Here is a 14386-nt window from a genome sequence, read left to right as displayed (position 1 = left end):
CAAGTACTTGTTCTTCTTTTCTCACGTTTTAATTACTTTCTCTGATTTTTGTTTTCTAAAATGTTTATCTGATTCAATAATTCATATTCCCACTCCTACTTAATGTCTTACTGATCTTCTTTTCAGATTGTATTTCCAAGATTTCTAATGTGTTCCACGTTCTTTGAAGCATAACGCTGTTGAGTTTTTACGTTGTTGATTGAAGAAGATAGCGGTTTTAGACCAGAGTTGGGGAGTTTAATGATGGCGTCGTGCGAATTTTGTAACAATAAACCTGCAGTTTTGTACTGCAGGGCTGACTGGGCGAAGCTTTGTTTGTTGTGTGATCACCAAGTTCACTCAGCAAATGTTCTTTCTTTGAAACACTTACGTTCACAGATTTGTGGCAATTGTAGAGCTGAGCCGGTTTCGGTTTGCTGTTTCACTGAAAATCTTAAGCTTTGCCAAGATTGTGACACCGACTCACACAGGGATCCCTCCGGGTCGTCGCTGCACGAACGGTGTTCAGTTGAAGGGTTCTCTGGTTGTCCACCGGTGACTGGGATGGCAGCATTATTTGGGTTTCAATTGACGGCCAAGAGTTTAGAGAATTTGTGTTCTGGGTTTGGTGTTTCTGAGCCAAAAAGGTTGAATTCGGAGGATCTTTTGGCACCGAAACAGATTTGCTCAGCTTTTATGAGGTGTGAAGAGTATAATCGAGATGTTTGCGAGCAGTTGGTGGAGATGTATCGGAGGGAGAATGGAGATGGAGCTGAATTAGAGCCAGGGACGCCACCAAATGGAGGTGATCAACAGATGGAAAATATGGATGAGGAAGAATTGCTATGTCAGCAAACTACATTTACATCTCTGTTAAATTTGGCTCCAAATGTGGACTTGAGAAAGTATTACGGCATTGTCCCTGAAAATGATCTTATCTGGGATTGTAATCCCAAATATCAAGCGGCTCAGGTTGGTATATATTTTTATATTATCTCCTATATTATTAACTAATATATTGTTTCAGATTATTCAAGTAATATTTGAATATCCTCGACCAAACATCCCTTTTAAGTTTGAACCTTTAAATTGCAAGACGGATGATACAAACAGGCCCAATTGATAGAAAACTGAAAAAAAATTTCTACATGGATCAAAACATTTAATTCTATTATGGCGTTTGTTATGTTATTTTTTGGGATGACATGCAACATTTGCAGGATCTCTCAAATCAGCCATTGTCGTGCCACACACCAACGACAGAAGAAAGCAATAATACACCCCCAATTGGGCAATCGATATCAACAGAATTAAGGGCAGTTGAATCCGAAACATGGGATAGTACCCGACTTGTCCACATCCTTCATAACCCTTTTCTGGCAGGCAGTGAAGCTGTAAAAGAGGCAAAATCTAGGGTTGACACGGACCTGTTGGCCCAGAACAGAGGCATTGCCATGTTACGCTATAAGGAAAAGAAGAAATATCGAAGGCATGCAAATTTCCATTTTCCTATAAAATCTCAGGCTTTGATTGTTTAGTCATTCAGTCTTATCTGATTATTGATGTTATGAAATATTGACAGATACGATAATCACATCCGTTATGAGTCGAGGGAGGCGAAGGCCGATAGGAGAAAGCGAGTGAAAGGTCGGTTCGCCAAGGCAGGCGAAGCTACTGCTATTGAAATGTGATCGTTTGATGTTTCCGATTGTTGCCGAGCTTATTTTAAGTTCAATGTCTCTGGACTCTCAACTCTTCCACAAGTTCAAATAAGAAGTGCGGTGAGTGGTGTTTCATTCCACCTTCCAAGAGGATTAAATGAAGTCGAAATATGTCTATGGAACTGAAACTGAATTGAGTTACCTTGAATTTGTATATACGTCTGATACATAAAAGTATAAATATTAGTTTATGGTTGAGCTTTGACTACGAAAACATGAGCATTGGGCCATCAATAGTGTATTATATCGTGTAATATCTTTTTAAAAAAATATATAATAAATTATAATTAATATGTTATTATTTTTGAAAACATTATAAACATCTTTAAAATTTAAAATTTTTATATACAATTTTATTATATCATTATTTTATAATATATATCATATCATATAATATGTTTATTATATCGTATTAATTTGATAGATCTTATTATAAATATTATTTTTTAGTTATATTATATTATATCATATAATACGTATCATATATTTTAGGGTGTCAACATCTTTTAAAGTAATAGAGCAGGCAGGTGATGGGGTACTCCGAAAATAAATATATTCCAAACAAATTTCAGAATTATATGTTATGGAAATGGCTAGCAATTTTCTTTAGGTGTGGTCATGGCCCGGGGTTTTTAGTCCCATAGGCCCATTTTGAATAGGCGTTCAACGACTGTTTTGTTGTATGAATAATATTAATTTGTTTGTATAAATTTATTAATGTCAAAGATAAATGTCTTTGGAATTATAGAATCATGACAAGAGAATCAAATATACCTTTATTATGATAATTTGAGTATCATTATTTTTAATGATAATTATTCTAGAAATATTTATACCCATAATATTATCATAACCGAGGGTAGTATTAATAAGAATAAATTATCATTATGTTTAATGATGCTTCGGAAAGATATTGACAATTGTAAGCATCATTATGTTTAATGATACTATAGAAGGATAATAACAGTTATAAATATTATTTTGCTTAATGATCCTATCAAAATATTTTGATAGCGAAAAAAAATGATGAGAAAATAAATATTTAATCATTTTAGGTATTATTTTCACAATTTTAGTAATCAATTATTTATATTTTTATTAAAATTAAACATATTTATACTTTTAACGACATACCTTTTAAAATTTTCACTAAAAGTCTTACAAGTTTGTTGTAATTGGTCTTAGGAGTGTGTAAAAAGTGGTTTAAACCAAATCGTTCAAAAATTAAAGTTTGATTCAATTTGGATTGAAGAATGGTTTGATTTAAAAAAAAATGGTTCATAACTTACAATCCGATTTAGGTGGGAATGAAACCAAATTCATCTGTTTTAAAAAGTTTTTAACAGAATGATGTTATTTTATCTTTGTAGTCAATCCTTTGTTTTACTCAAGGCCAAAATACTTATTCCCACCCAAAGTATAATGAAAATACACTCTAACCACCCAATTTTCAAAGACTTAAATCTCTATTTATAAGCAAATTTTAGTTACAAATTTCAATTAAGGTTAAAAGTAAAATTGTTATTTATTGAAAAATTAAAAAAACTAAAGTTCGATTATATTTTTCTTTCCAAATTTAAAAAACTCACAATTTTCTCTAATTCAAAATTTGAAAAATGGCAAATACTCCTTAGAGTTTTTTTCACATCTCTCTTATGCCAATTCACTATCTCAGGTACTTGGTTGTCCTCCCTTTTGTCTTATCTCTCCCTTTCTTCTTTGGTCATCTTCAATCGAGATGAAAATTATTCAGACGAAGATGATTCAAAATTCATTTTGATTGAAAATGGAAGAGAGAGAGATAATTTTGCAAATTTTGGTTATTATTAGAGGTTTTTGTCTAAACACTAGGGATAAATGTTTTCAAAACCCAAATCGATATAGTATGTGGGTCGAATAATAGGTTCGGATAGTAGATTACAAGTTTTGCTAATCTAATTTTTTGTATGTGTACCAATGTGATTATTGGAAAATTGGTTATCCGATTTTAAAATATTTTCATATTATACACGGTGAGTCTCTTCTTGTACATCTTCTTCTTGTACATTCAGTCACTTTCTTTCTCTCACAATTCTATTGTCAATCTCTTGTTCTCTTTCTCACTCTCTCAACACTTGTCTTCTCCCTCTCTTTATAAAATTTAGACATATATAATCAAGTGTCTAAATGTTTATTAAGAGTTAAAAATTAAAGTTAATTGCAATAATTTAATATAGAATAAATATATCAACATAAAATTTATAAAAAAAGTAAGGTTCCCTAATGCATCAATCCTAAATTTTATTTAAAATAATATAAAATTTTGAGACGATGCTGCAGATATACAATATTGGGCAAGGCTTTTCTTTCCAAGCCCTGCCTATAGTCTCCAAACCTGTATATAAATCAGATAGACTTGATAAATCTTGGGTGAGAATGAGTCTTTTGGCCTATTGATAAATGTCCTTTAGATAAGAGAGTTTCAATGCGTGTCAACTTGTTGTGAACTATATTCACGCTAGATAGTCATTTTTAAAACAAAGGAGGTGAGCTTGGAGAATAAGGACTTCGTCATTCAGGAAGTCAATCGCTTTTGGAAGATGGTGCATGTCATTCCATGTAACAGAAATTTGTTTTGGATTGAGAGGTCAAATTTGTGAGTCATTTCTAGCGCACATTATGGCAGAAAATGGGCACCAAATTCCACTTCAGTTCAACCCACCACTCACTCAGAGTCAGATGGACAAACTGAAATAGTAACTTAAGAAATTTGGTTGTAGGCAATCCAAGACGGCCTTTGTGTTGTCACAGAAGGAGTTTGCCTACAATCAGAATCATGCAACAAAGATAAGTCCATTTAAGGCTGTATACGATCGTAATACAATCACTCCTTTAGACCTAACGTCATTGTTAGTTATCAAGCAATCGTTTTAATTTTATCTGTTGTTGAATAGAATACTTTGTATTGTAATTTTTGCCTAAAAAACTTCATTACTTCTAAGTTGATTGAGAAAATATTTAATGAAAATCAAGACAACAGCTAAACAAGGAAGAAATTTAGGGCCAAACACAGTTCCAATTCTGAAAAAATCATTCCATAAAGCATGAGCCTATGATATTGTATGCTGAAGCTGGAAATTTACATCTATAAACTGAAACTGTGACATTCTTCTCTTCTAAAGTCCCAACCTTAAATCTCGTCCCCCTTTCGTTCATCTTTCATCAGCTGGTCACATAAATTTCTTGGCAGCCATAATTGTAAGTGCCAAATAGGAGAAGAAACCCAAGTAAGATAACACAAGAGATATCATCACTCGGTTGCAAAATTTGCTGACAATGCCACAAATAGGCGCCCAATTAGCTTTCTCTTCTCCATATTTACTTACATAACCAACTGCACTCGCCGCAGCACATCCCGAGATCAACAACAACATTATCACCTGCAACACAGTTTTGAAATTTTAATAGACATAATGAAATTCGAGGTATGATCTTTTATTTCACTTTCAATCGAGAATTTGCTTACCATGTCATGCAAAAATAGATAAAAATATTTCTTGAGGTCTGATTCTGAACGGCTAACAACGCAAACAAAGATTAGTGATATGAACGAGAATATACATGCTGTTATATTGGCACCGAACAAGAACCTGCAATATATAAAAAATTATAGGTCAATTAAGAAAATTTTTCCTTGGCAACCGGAACCCACCTGGATTGATTGTTCAAAGGCGCGAGCCCAAGTCAGGTAAGAAATTTTAATGGTCAGAATAAAATAAAACAGTGGTATTTAATTACCTCATTGCAGATGAGTCACTGTAGGTGGCAACAAATTTGATACCAAATATCAAAATATATTGGGTGCTGGTAACCATGACAGAGATTGCAGCCAAGGTGAAAGCCATGGCAAGAATTCTGAGCAGCACTTGGGCCATAAAGCTGCTTCTGGTTGATGATTTTACTGAGATTTCTGATGCCATTACAGACCCTTCAGTCAGAAATATAGAACAAACTCGTAGAGAAGAATCTGGGGTCACCGGAGAAGAATCTGGGGCAAGAGTTTATCTGATGCTGGCAATTGGAAAAGCCCACAAGAGAACAAAAACTTAGTTGATTATTATTATTAGATGCAGAAGAAGCTGAGATCTTGAGAGCGCTAAAAATAGAAGAGCAATAATGGTGATTGAATTTTGGCTTCATTATAAGTCAAGTCAATTCAGTGTTTGATTTGGATTGATGAACTGTTTCACTTTCTTTCCTTTGTCAATGAAAATTTCAGTCCAATTAAAATTACTAAACTTGCGATGAGATACTATTTGTAGTCATGTTAAATTCCAGAGTGGTTGGATCAGCGGATATTCTGGAGCATGATAACGTTGAAAATGCAATTATTCATACGATTTGCATATCGGGTTAATATATTTTTGTATAATTTTGAGATGAAAAAAAATATTGCAGTAATTATCACATAGTTTTTGGATGATCATGCATAAAACATAGGCCAAATGACTTGTTCCCACCCAAGGTTTATTTCTTCCCGAAACTATCACATGTTAACTTTCGAAAGCTCACAAAATTTGTTTGTTTTAAAGATAAAATCATCATTTAATCAGTAATTTTAAAAAAAATAATTAAAATTTTATCTCATTTTTCATTTTAAACCCTAAAAAACTAATAATTTTTTTTTTACCCAAAAATTCAAAAAGTTACATTTCCCCTCTACAATGGTTTGCAATTTCTTCCTTACTTTTGTTACGATTAGAACTGGTCGAAACCCTCTTCAGTCCATCCTATTTATCTGTCACCGGTAACCTTCATAGAAGGGAGACGGATCGTGGCCAAATTGACAGATGGCCGAACATATCCATGAAGGCCATTGATGGATGAATCAGCCAAATTCAACCACGATTTGGTTGGATTCAGAGGTGACAAAAATATTTTAGTAATTATCGCATAATTTTTTGGATGATAATGCAACAAACATTAGAGCTTGTTAATGAGTATTTTATGAATAATAAATAATTATTAAGAGTAAAATAATGAAATCCCTTGTTTGTTTTTAATTGCTTATAAAATAAATAAACAGGAAAATCAAAATATTCCTTTTTAATTTATTGTATATCTGTATCCAAACATTACTTTTAATCAATAGCTTAGGAATTGACAGTTCCAATTCAAGTGAAATTCAAACATAACACTTCCAGCAATTTCATTTCGTCACAAATTCTCATACATTGGTCACGTTCGTGGCACGGCGTTTAGTCACAATTGCTTCATTTTTGCAACCTTTCTCCTAATCTCTCTCGGCTACGGACTTCGTATAAATGGTTTCATCAGCTCCTTTGCCATGACGACAATTGCAGCTTCTGTAACGGGTTTGTTACCCTATTTTTGGTGAAGAATAGAATAGAAGGTTGGATATATATTAAATATATAAATGAGTATTAATTTATATATATTTTATAAATATTATATTTGACAAAATTAGGAATAGTGATCTCATCCAAATTAAACTTATCAAACACGGGTATTCAACTAAACTAACTATTAAATCAAATTAAACGACATAAACTAAATAAGTTTGCACAATTTAAAATGTAAACGATGAATTTGAATCACAAAGGTGCATTATCTAACCCAACTATTTAGTTCGCATCATCAATTTCGCAAAATTGAATGAGTAATTTTGAATGCACAATGGTGAAATTTTTTAATGTATTCGTTATTTTATTTCTAAAGTATAACGAGTCTATTCATATCTAACAATATTCTGTATCTATTTTATTTTTAAAGTATAAATATATGCATAATTTAATTTAATATACCAGATTTATAATTTATTCCTTAGACTAAAACTAATTTATTTGCTATGTCTGTTTCGGACGGACTTATTGAACTTACCCGTGGTTGTGAAATTTGTGCAATGTTTCCATATTTAATTTTATAAACAGTATACATTTCAAGCAAAAAAATATTGGGTTATTGTAGTTTCGTATCCTTCACAAGATTTTAATATTAAATAAGTTGGATTTGATCAAGTTTTAACATCAATTTTTAATTTTTTTTTCTTTTTAATCTAATTTATTTACACATTATGATATGTTTGTAATTGTGCAAGAGATGATGGAATATAAGTAATTGCATATCTAATTGTTCCGATTTGTTATTTCATAAACTCATTTCATTTTATACTATTAAGTTCATTAATTTAATATGAAATAATTTTCTAAAATAACATAAACTTAAATAATTCATCATTAAATTATTTACTTTATCATTAGATGGATCATTATCAAATATAAAAGGAAAATAGTTTTTCTTATCTTATATCATTAAAGATGTTAGCTAATTCTTAATATATTTGATAGGTAATTCCCTACTCTTGTTTTAATTTTTTTGTGGGCCTTACCAAATCAACCAGTAGGCCTTATCTTAAGGTGATCGACACAACTTGCAAAATTACATACTATGTCAGGGTATTCATGCATTTTTTAGGGGTTGGCCCAACCCACAATTACCCTTTAATACCTCTAATTGAGAGTTTATATAATATCTTTGATCCAATAACCTGATTTATTATCAAGATATTATCTATTTTAGATATATAATCTATCATAGTTTTTGCTTCTAGGTTTTGCAGCCTAAAACCGTCTTAACAGTTTAAAAAACTCATAAACTATTTAACCAATCAAATTATCTCATCTCTAACCGATTTAGGATATATAGACAGAGTATAGATAAACTCAACATCTCTCTCGTACTTTGTCAATGTGGAATTTGCCTAAAGGTATCACATATACCCCTTTTATGAAACTCAGTATTCTCATTGAGATTTATCTCACCATTATTCAAGAGGACACACAGAACCGTTCTGATACTATTTGTAATATCTCTGGTTTAATAACCTGACCCACTGTCAAGATATTATTCATTTTGGACACACAATCCATCATAGTTTTTGTTTATAGGTTTTACAACTCAAAATATGTCTTAATAGTTTAAAAAACTCACAGACTTTTAACTAGTCAAATTCTTCTACCCTTAATTGATGTGGGATATATAGACAAAATACAAATAGACTCATTATCTCTCTCATGTTTTGTCGATGTGAAATTTGCCTAAGGGTATCATAGTTTAGAATTTTGTTGGATATTAAGAATAAAAAATATATATATTTACTTAAATTAGTTGGTTACACTCCTATAAAATTGATAGCTATTGTCATTTGCATTGCCTCTAACATTTGGGTTAATTTAATTAATTTCTCAAAATTAATATTGGAGCAAAAGCAGCCATGTTATTTTTTAATGATGAAAAAATTATAAGATGTAAAACAAAGAGTAGTGTTTTATATGTAAACAATAACGTGTTATTTTGACATTTGATAGTTGAAATAAAAAATAAAATAATACTTAATTAAATGATAATATATTATTATTTATATATAAAATTATAGTTTTACGGCTTTTACTTACTATTCTTTTGATAGCCAATCCATATAGTGCAGAACTAATCTTAATTGAAGTGGGCCATCTATTGGGCTTATCAGTATTTTGTGTTAAAAGCATTTTGCATCCTTCTTTTAACATGTAAACCACCTAGTATTCCTTATATTTGTATGGGAATCTGGTGGATGCCTCAATTTCATGGTGCGGCATGTGAGGAGAAGGAAGTATGTTTGGGTGAGAGTGACGACTCTGAGGAGAAACGAACTAAGGATGCGGTTTTTATTTTTTATTAATATTTTTTTTACTCTTAACATTGTATTCGTTAAATTTTTTTAAATATCGTTTGAATTATAATTTTTGATATCTATAAAAAAATAACCGTCTTATTATTCCATATAACAATTTTCATAACCGAAATTAAATGACAGGTGAAAGTATAATTTTTAAACTTGGAATACGGAAAATTTCATTAAATCAAAGTTTCCATGTTCCAAGTTTGGGTGGGAAGTAGTCATTTGGCCTAATAGAAGTGGTGACGAAGATGTAGGTAGGATTAGATTTGAAGCAAGTTTGTTCAGATTCAAAATGAGCTTTTTTTGAACGAGTTCAAATAGAGCTTGCTTTAAACAAACCTGAGTACAAATGCAAGTCTGGATTTTAAATAGGAAATGAGCATGAGCTCGAGCTTGAACCCCAATATAAGTTGAGTGAGCTGAGCTTGACTCGCGCACTGTTCGCTCAAATGAAGAAAAAAAAACTTGAGAACAACCTGCTGCATTTTCTTCCACTTACAAAGATGAAGAAAAAATTTAAGACACCTAAAGTTAACTAAATCAAAACCCAGGAGACGCAGCATTCGTTCACACTCCTCACACTCACATGAAACCTTGCTGCCGCACAATCCTTGCCATCGACCGTTCACACTCCTCAACAGTCGACACTTCCTCCGTTTAGCCGGCATGACTACGACGCCGTCTATTGCTTTTCCGTTCAGCATTCGGCGACTACCAATGTCTGCATCTTGTATTGTATTTGTATGGCTTATACACGTTCTGCACCTTATCTATGCTTGAAAAATTAGGAAGACTAGTGTATATTTGATTATTGTTTTAGTTTGGCTTCAATTTGTCCTGCAGTTCAACAGTTGGTTTTGTTAATTTAGATTTATTAATTTTGTGAGTCTTTCAAAATCGTGAATGATGTTAGCATATGTTTTTATATGCAATGGATGGTTCAATGCAATTTTAGATGCATAATCTTCAATATTGATAGTATGTAGAACAGATGAATACACACTCTGGCGACTTCAATATACGAAAACGTTCAATATTGAAGTCACCGAATGCTAAGCGACGACTTCAATATACGAATCCAGAGGCATAATTTATTTCCTTATAATGCCAATGTCTTTGGAAACTTTTACTAATGTCTGTTGCTTTAGCGGCTGATGTCTCTGGAAACTTTTACTGGTGTCTATTGCTTTGGTGACTTACAGTCATTTTCTTTTTCGTATATGAATTATAGGGAAATAAATTATAATCTTCAATATTGATAGTATGTAGGACAGGGTAGGGCTGGACCCCAGAGGCATGTTTGCTTCTTTATGAATTTTCAGGAATGTTTTTTGGTCTTTTGCTTTGTCTTGGCACCACCCATGTGCTTGGGTGTGAGACCCCATGTGAATGTTTATGTCTTTGAGTACTTGCATCTTTAAAGCATGAATTTCTGGGTTACCTTATTTGCTACATTGAAGAACAAGTGAATTTTGAGTACATTTTTAAAAATGCCTTGTCTTAGCACCATCTGTTTGCCTGGATGCTAGAACAAGTGAATTTTCCATGTGTTTTTATCAGTTAATCATCAGTTTCTGTGTAAGTTTATTTACTGCATTGTGTTAAATGTGTAGGTGTATAATTACCACTACCAAGACCCAAATTAGAAAATAGAGAGACAATGATTGGCTTCTTTTGATGTATGAACATGATTATAAGAGCAATTTTCTAAAACCAAATGGAAGGTAAGAACTTTGCCTAGTTTTCAACATAAACTTTTATTATTTTGTTTGACATGTTTATTTCCTGTTGTTGCCTATTAATTACTGTATTTTTGTGGGAGATTGTATTGCTAGAGAGGTTTTTGTTTGCCTATTAATTTACTGTTTTAATGTCTATGTTTATAATCTATATGAGTATTGCACTATAATATACTAATCATTCATGATTTATATATACTTTGAACGTAGATGCAGCGAAGAAATATTAGTCGAGGTTCCTCTTATGTGTCAACTGCAACAGGAAAAAAATATTTTCATAAATTAATGAACAACAAAAACCTTTAATGTCTTTGGAATCAAATATTGAGGAGAAATCTAAACTTTACGATGAATGATGATAATGGGATGGGTATATATTTTGTATGCATAATATTTTTCACATATGTATATTAACTTTTGAATTTGGGATTCCTATTTGCATATATGTAGTATATATTTTTCATAAAGAATATTATGAATAATCTAAAATTTGTCACAAGCTTGAAACTGAGTTGTCGAGCCTAAAATGCGAGCCCAAAGTCAATCAAAGCAAACCCAAACTAGAATACACAAACTCAAGCAAAGTACTAGCCAATCCCGAACACTAACATTATAAAGCTAGCCAAATACAAACATGTGTTTAGTGAGTTTGGCGAGCCCGAGCTTAAACCCTAGCCTAGGCTCACCGAAAATGAGTCGAACCCTGTTTGGGATCGGCTCAACTTGTATCCAACCTTAGGTATAGGTAGGGGTAGATACGAATTGAATCGAATTTGAATGTCTCTTGGCTCAAATTCGGCTTGAATAAAAAATAATTTTGTTCAAATTCGGTTTGAATTCATTGAGTCAATATTAATGGTGGTTCGAGTTCGATTTGAATAAAAATAGTTTAGTTTGAATTAGGTTTAAGTTTAGTTTAAATTTATGACTCAAATTCATAATTAAGATATGTGACTCAAATTCATAGATCATTGACAAAACAATGTCATTTAACATAATTCGAATAGAATCACAAGTTAAATTCGAATCGAATTGAGTCATTTATTTAGTTTGTAAGTCAAATCGAACCGAATTCTCTATAGCTTAAGTTCAATTCGATTTGAAAATGAATTGAACCTCTTAACTTAAATTCGGTTAATATTTAAAATAAACGAATTTGAATTAAATCAAATTGAGTTAAATCGATTTTTAAGTCTGAACCAATTTGGTTAAAATCCAACCCTAAATATAATGTGTGTTATGTGGCATGGTAAAGCGGAATTAAGTGAGAGCGTGTGAGATTGATTTGAATTCACTTTATCATATTATCCATTTTTATCCCTTCGGAGTAGGATGGTACAATGAAATTGCAGGTGGAAAAGGAGAGCAATCGTATGGTATTTGCTGGCTAGGTACAATTATTGCCTTTTGATCACTTGGGTGCCCTCTGAGAGTGATAACTGGTCGAGTCACCTGGTGTATTGGCCGCACCACATGTTATCAAACTTGTTTTAATTACCGGATATGAAATATTAGTATTGGATACAACATTTTGTGTAAAGCATACTTTATTTTTTGTTCAAGGAATCATTTACAGGAATCCTGAGGAGTAGTTTGAATGGGTAAACTCGAAATCTCTAAATAGTTTTAAAAAAGTTTGAGTTCAAAATTTGTATCGAGATCTAACTTTTATATAGTATAATAATTATATGGCTAATTATTATATATTAAATTTTATTTATTCGATATGATTAATTTGATTTAAATAAACGATTTAGTTGGAATAGAATTTTTTATCATTGAAAAAAATCATCCACCATTGGGGAAAATTATGAGTAGGAAAATCCATAAAAATTTTATAAACAATTTAATATTGGTGTCAACGAACCCAGTAATGTTTGCATTCCAGGTTAAGGCTGCTCTTGAATTATTTTGCTTAGCATTAATTTTCCCTAGTATTATTGATATTGAAAATTAAACAAAATCCTTTTTTATTTTATTTTGAAAAAAAAAATATTTAATAAATAATATCAAGCATTAATGGGATTTGAAACTAATCTAGTTATCTATCCACCGCATGATTAGTAGGATACGTTTGATTCAAACAACTTTTTTATTATTAATATTAAAAAATTATTATCAAAATAAATTATTTAAAAGAATATTATATATAAAAATTGACTTATAATAATTATTATATTTAATTAAAAATGTGAAAATCAATATATTAAAAAATTATTGGATAGAAATAGTACTGTACTTAGTAAAATTAAAATGTCAAGTGTTAAAATACTTATTTTGCCTATTTTTCAAAATACTCTCTTTTAGTAATATATTAATTTTTTTTTCATATTATTAAATTATAAAATAAATAAATAAAATTATTTTTAGTAATTATTTTATATTAATTTATTTGTAAGAAATTATTTTTTATTTTTATTAATAATTAAGGGTATTTTTATTTTAAAATTTAATAAATAAAGACAAAATAAGTATAAAATTAATATTATTTAATTACTTTTTAAAAATTCACAATAGAGATAGTAATTAGATTATCATATATTACTATTAGTAATATAAAAATGTTATTTAATATATTTTTTTAGGTAACAAAGAATTTTATTTGAATTAGATTATTTCTTTAAATCAAATCAATCATATCGAATTAATAAAATCTCAAATTTAATTGATCTTAAGTCTACAAATCTCATACTCAAATTTAATTGATCGTATATCAAAAATTTAATTTTTTATATAATGTGATATAATTTTAAAAAATATTATAATATTAACAAAATAATAAAAAAATAATTAACAAATCATCAATTTAAAAAAATATCATAAATATTTTTAAAAATTTAAAATTTTATATATGTATTCTTATTACATCATCATTATTTTTTTAAAAAAATATATCAATTTATATTAATAATATATATTATATCATAAAATATATATCTAACCATATAATATATCACTTATATTATATTAATTTAATATATTTATCATATAAGATTACAGTAATAAACGTGCGTGGAACTCTAGTTTTTTAGATTCCACGGTTAGAAAGAGCGAAGCTGTCGTTCAGGCTTTTCCATATATGTTCCCTCCATGTTACACCGCGACAACAGTTGATTTGACAGAGAGGCTGTTAAAAGACAAAATACAATTAATGAACTATAACCAAAAAATCTGGCCATTTCTGTCAACAACAGTTTCCTTGTCATGTGCATTATTATTTTTCTTCT

At 30.4% G+C, this 14386-nt stretch overlaps 2 protein-coding genes and 1 long non-coding RNA gene across 3 annotated transcripts; 2 read left to right on the top strand and 1 right to left on the bottom strand.

Moving 5' to 3' along the window:
- The first annotated feature begins 186 nt into the window (after positions 1 to 186).
- Positions 187 to 1827, top strand: LOC123195427 (zinc finger protein CONSTANS-LIKE 15-like). Its single transcript, XM_044609108.1, has 3 exons — positions 187 to 951; positions 1200 to 1468; positions 1562 to 1827. Exons 1-3 carry the CDS (start codon positions 241 to 243, stop codon positions 1668 to 1670), a joined length of 1089 nt encoding a protein of 362 aa, XP_044465043.1. The 5' UTR covers positions 187 to 240; the 3' UTR covers positions 1671 to 1827.
- Positions 1828 to 4758: 2931 nt separating this feature from the next.
- Positions 4759 to 5908, bottom strand: LOC123196876 (CASP-like protein 1F2). Its single transcript, XM_044611023.1, has 3 exons — positions 5478 to 5908; positions 5206 to 5329; positions 4759 to 5119 (listed from the first exon to the last, which is right to left on the bottom strand). The coding sequence occupies exons 1-3, from the start codon at positions 5657 to 5659 to the stop codon at positions 4910 to 4912; spliced, it is 516 nt and encodes a 171-aa protein (XP_044466958.1). The 5' UTR covers positions 5660 to 5908; the 3' UTR covers positions 4759 to 4909.
- A 3950-nt stretch (positions 5909 to 9858) lies between these two features.
- LOC123195400 lies at positions 9859 to 11193 on the top strand. The gene is made up of 2 exons (XR_006497450.1): positions 9859 to 10161; positions 11034 to 11193. It is a non-coding gene; the product is annotated as an uncharacterized LOC123195400 (long non-coding RNA).
- Positions 11194 to 14386: the final 3193 nt, after the last annotated feature.

This window comes from Mangifera indica, chromosome 14, assembly GCF_011075055.1.
Source record: "Mangifera indica cultivar Alphonso chromosome 14, CATAS_Mindica_2.1, whole genome shotgun sequence".
Lineage (NCBI taxonomy): Eukaryota > Viridiplantae > Streptophyta > Magnoliopsida > Sapindales > Anacardiaceae > Mangifera > Mangifera indica.
This window is presented reverse-complemented; position numbering and strand designations above follow the sequence as displayed.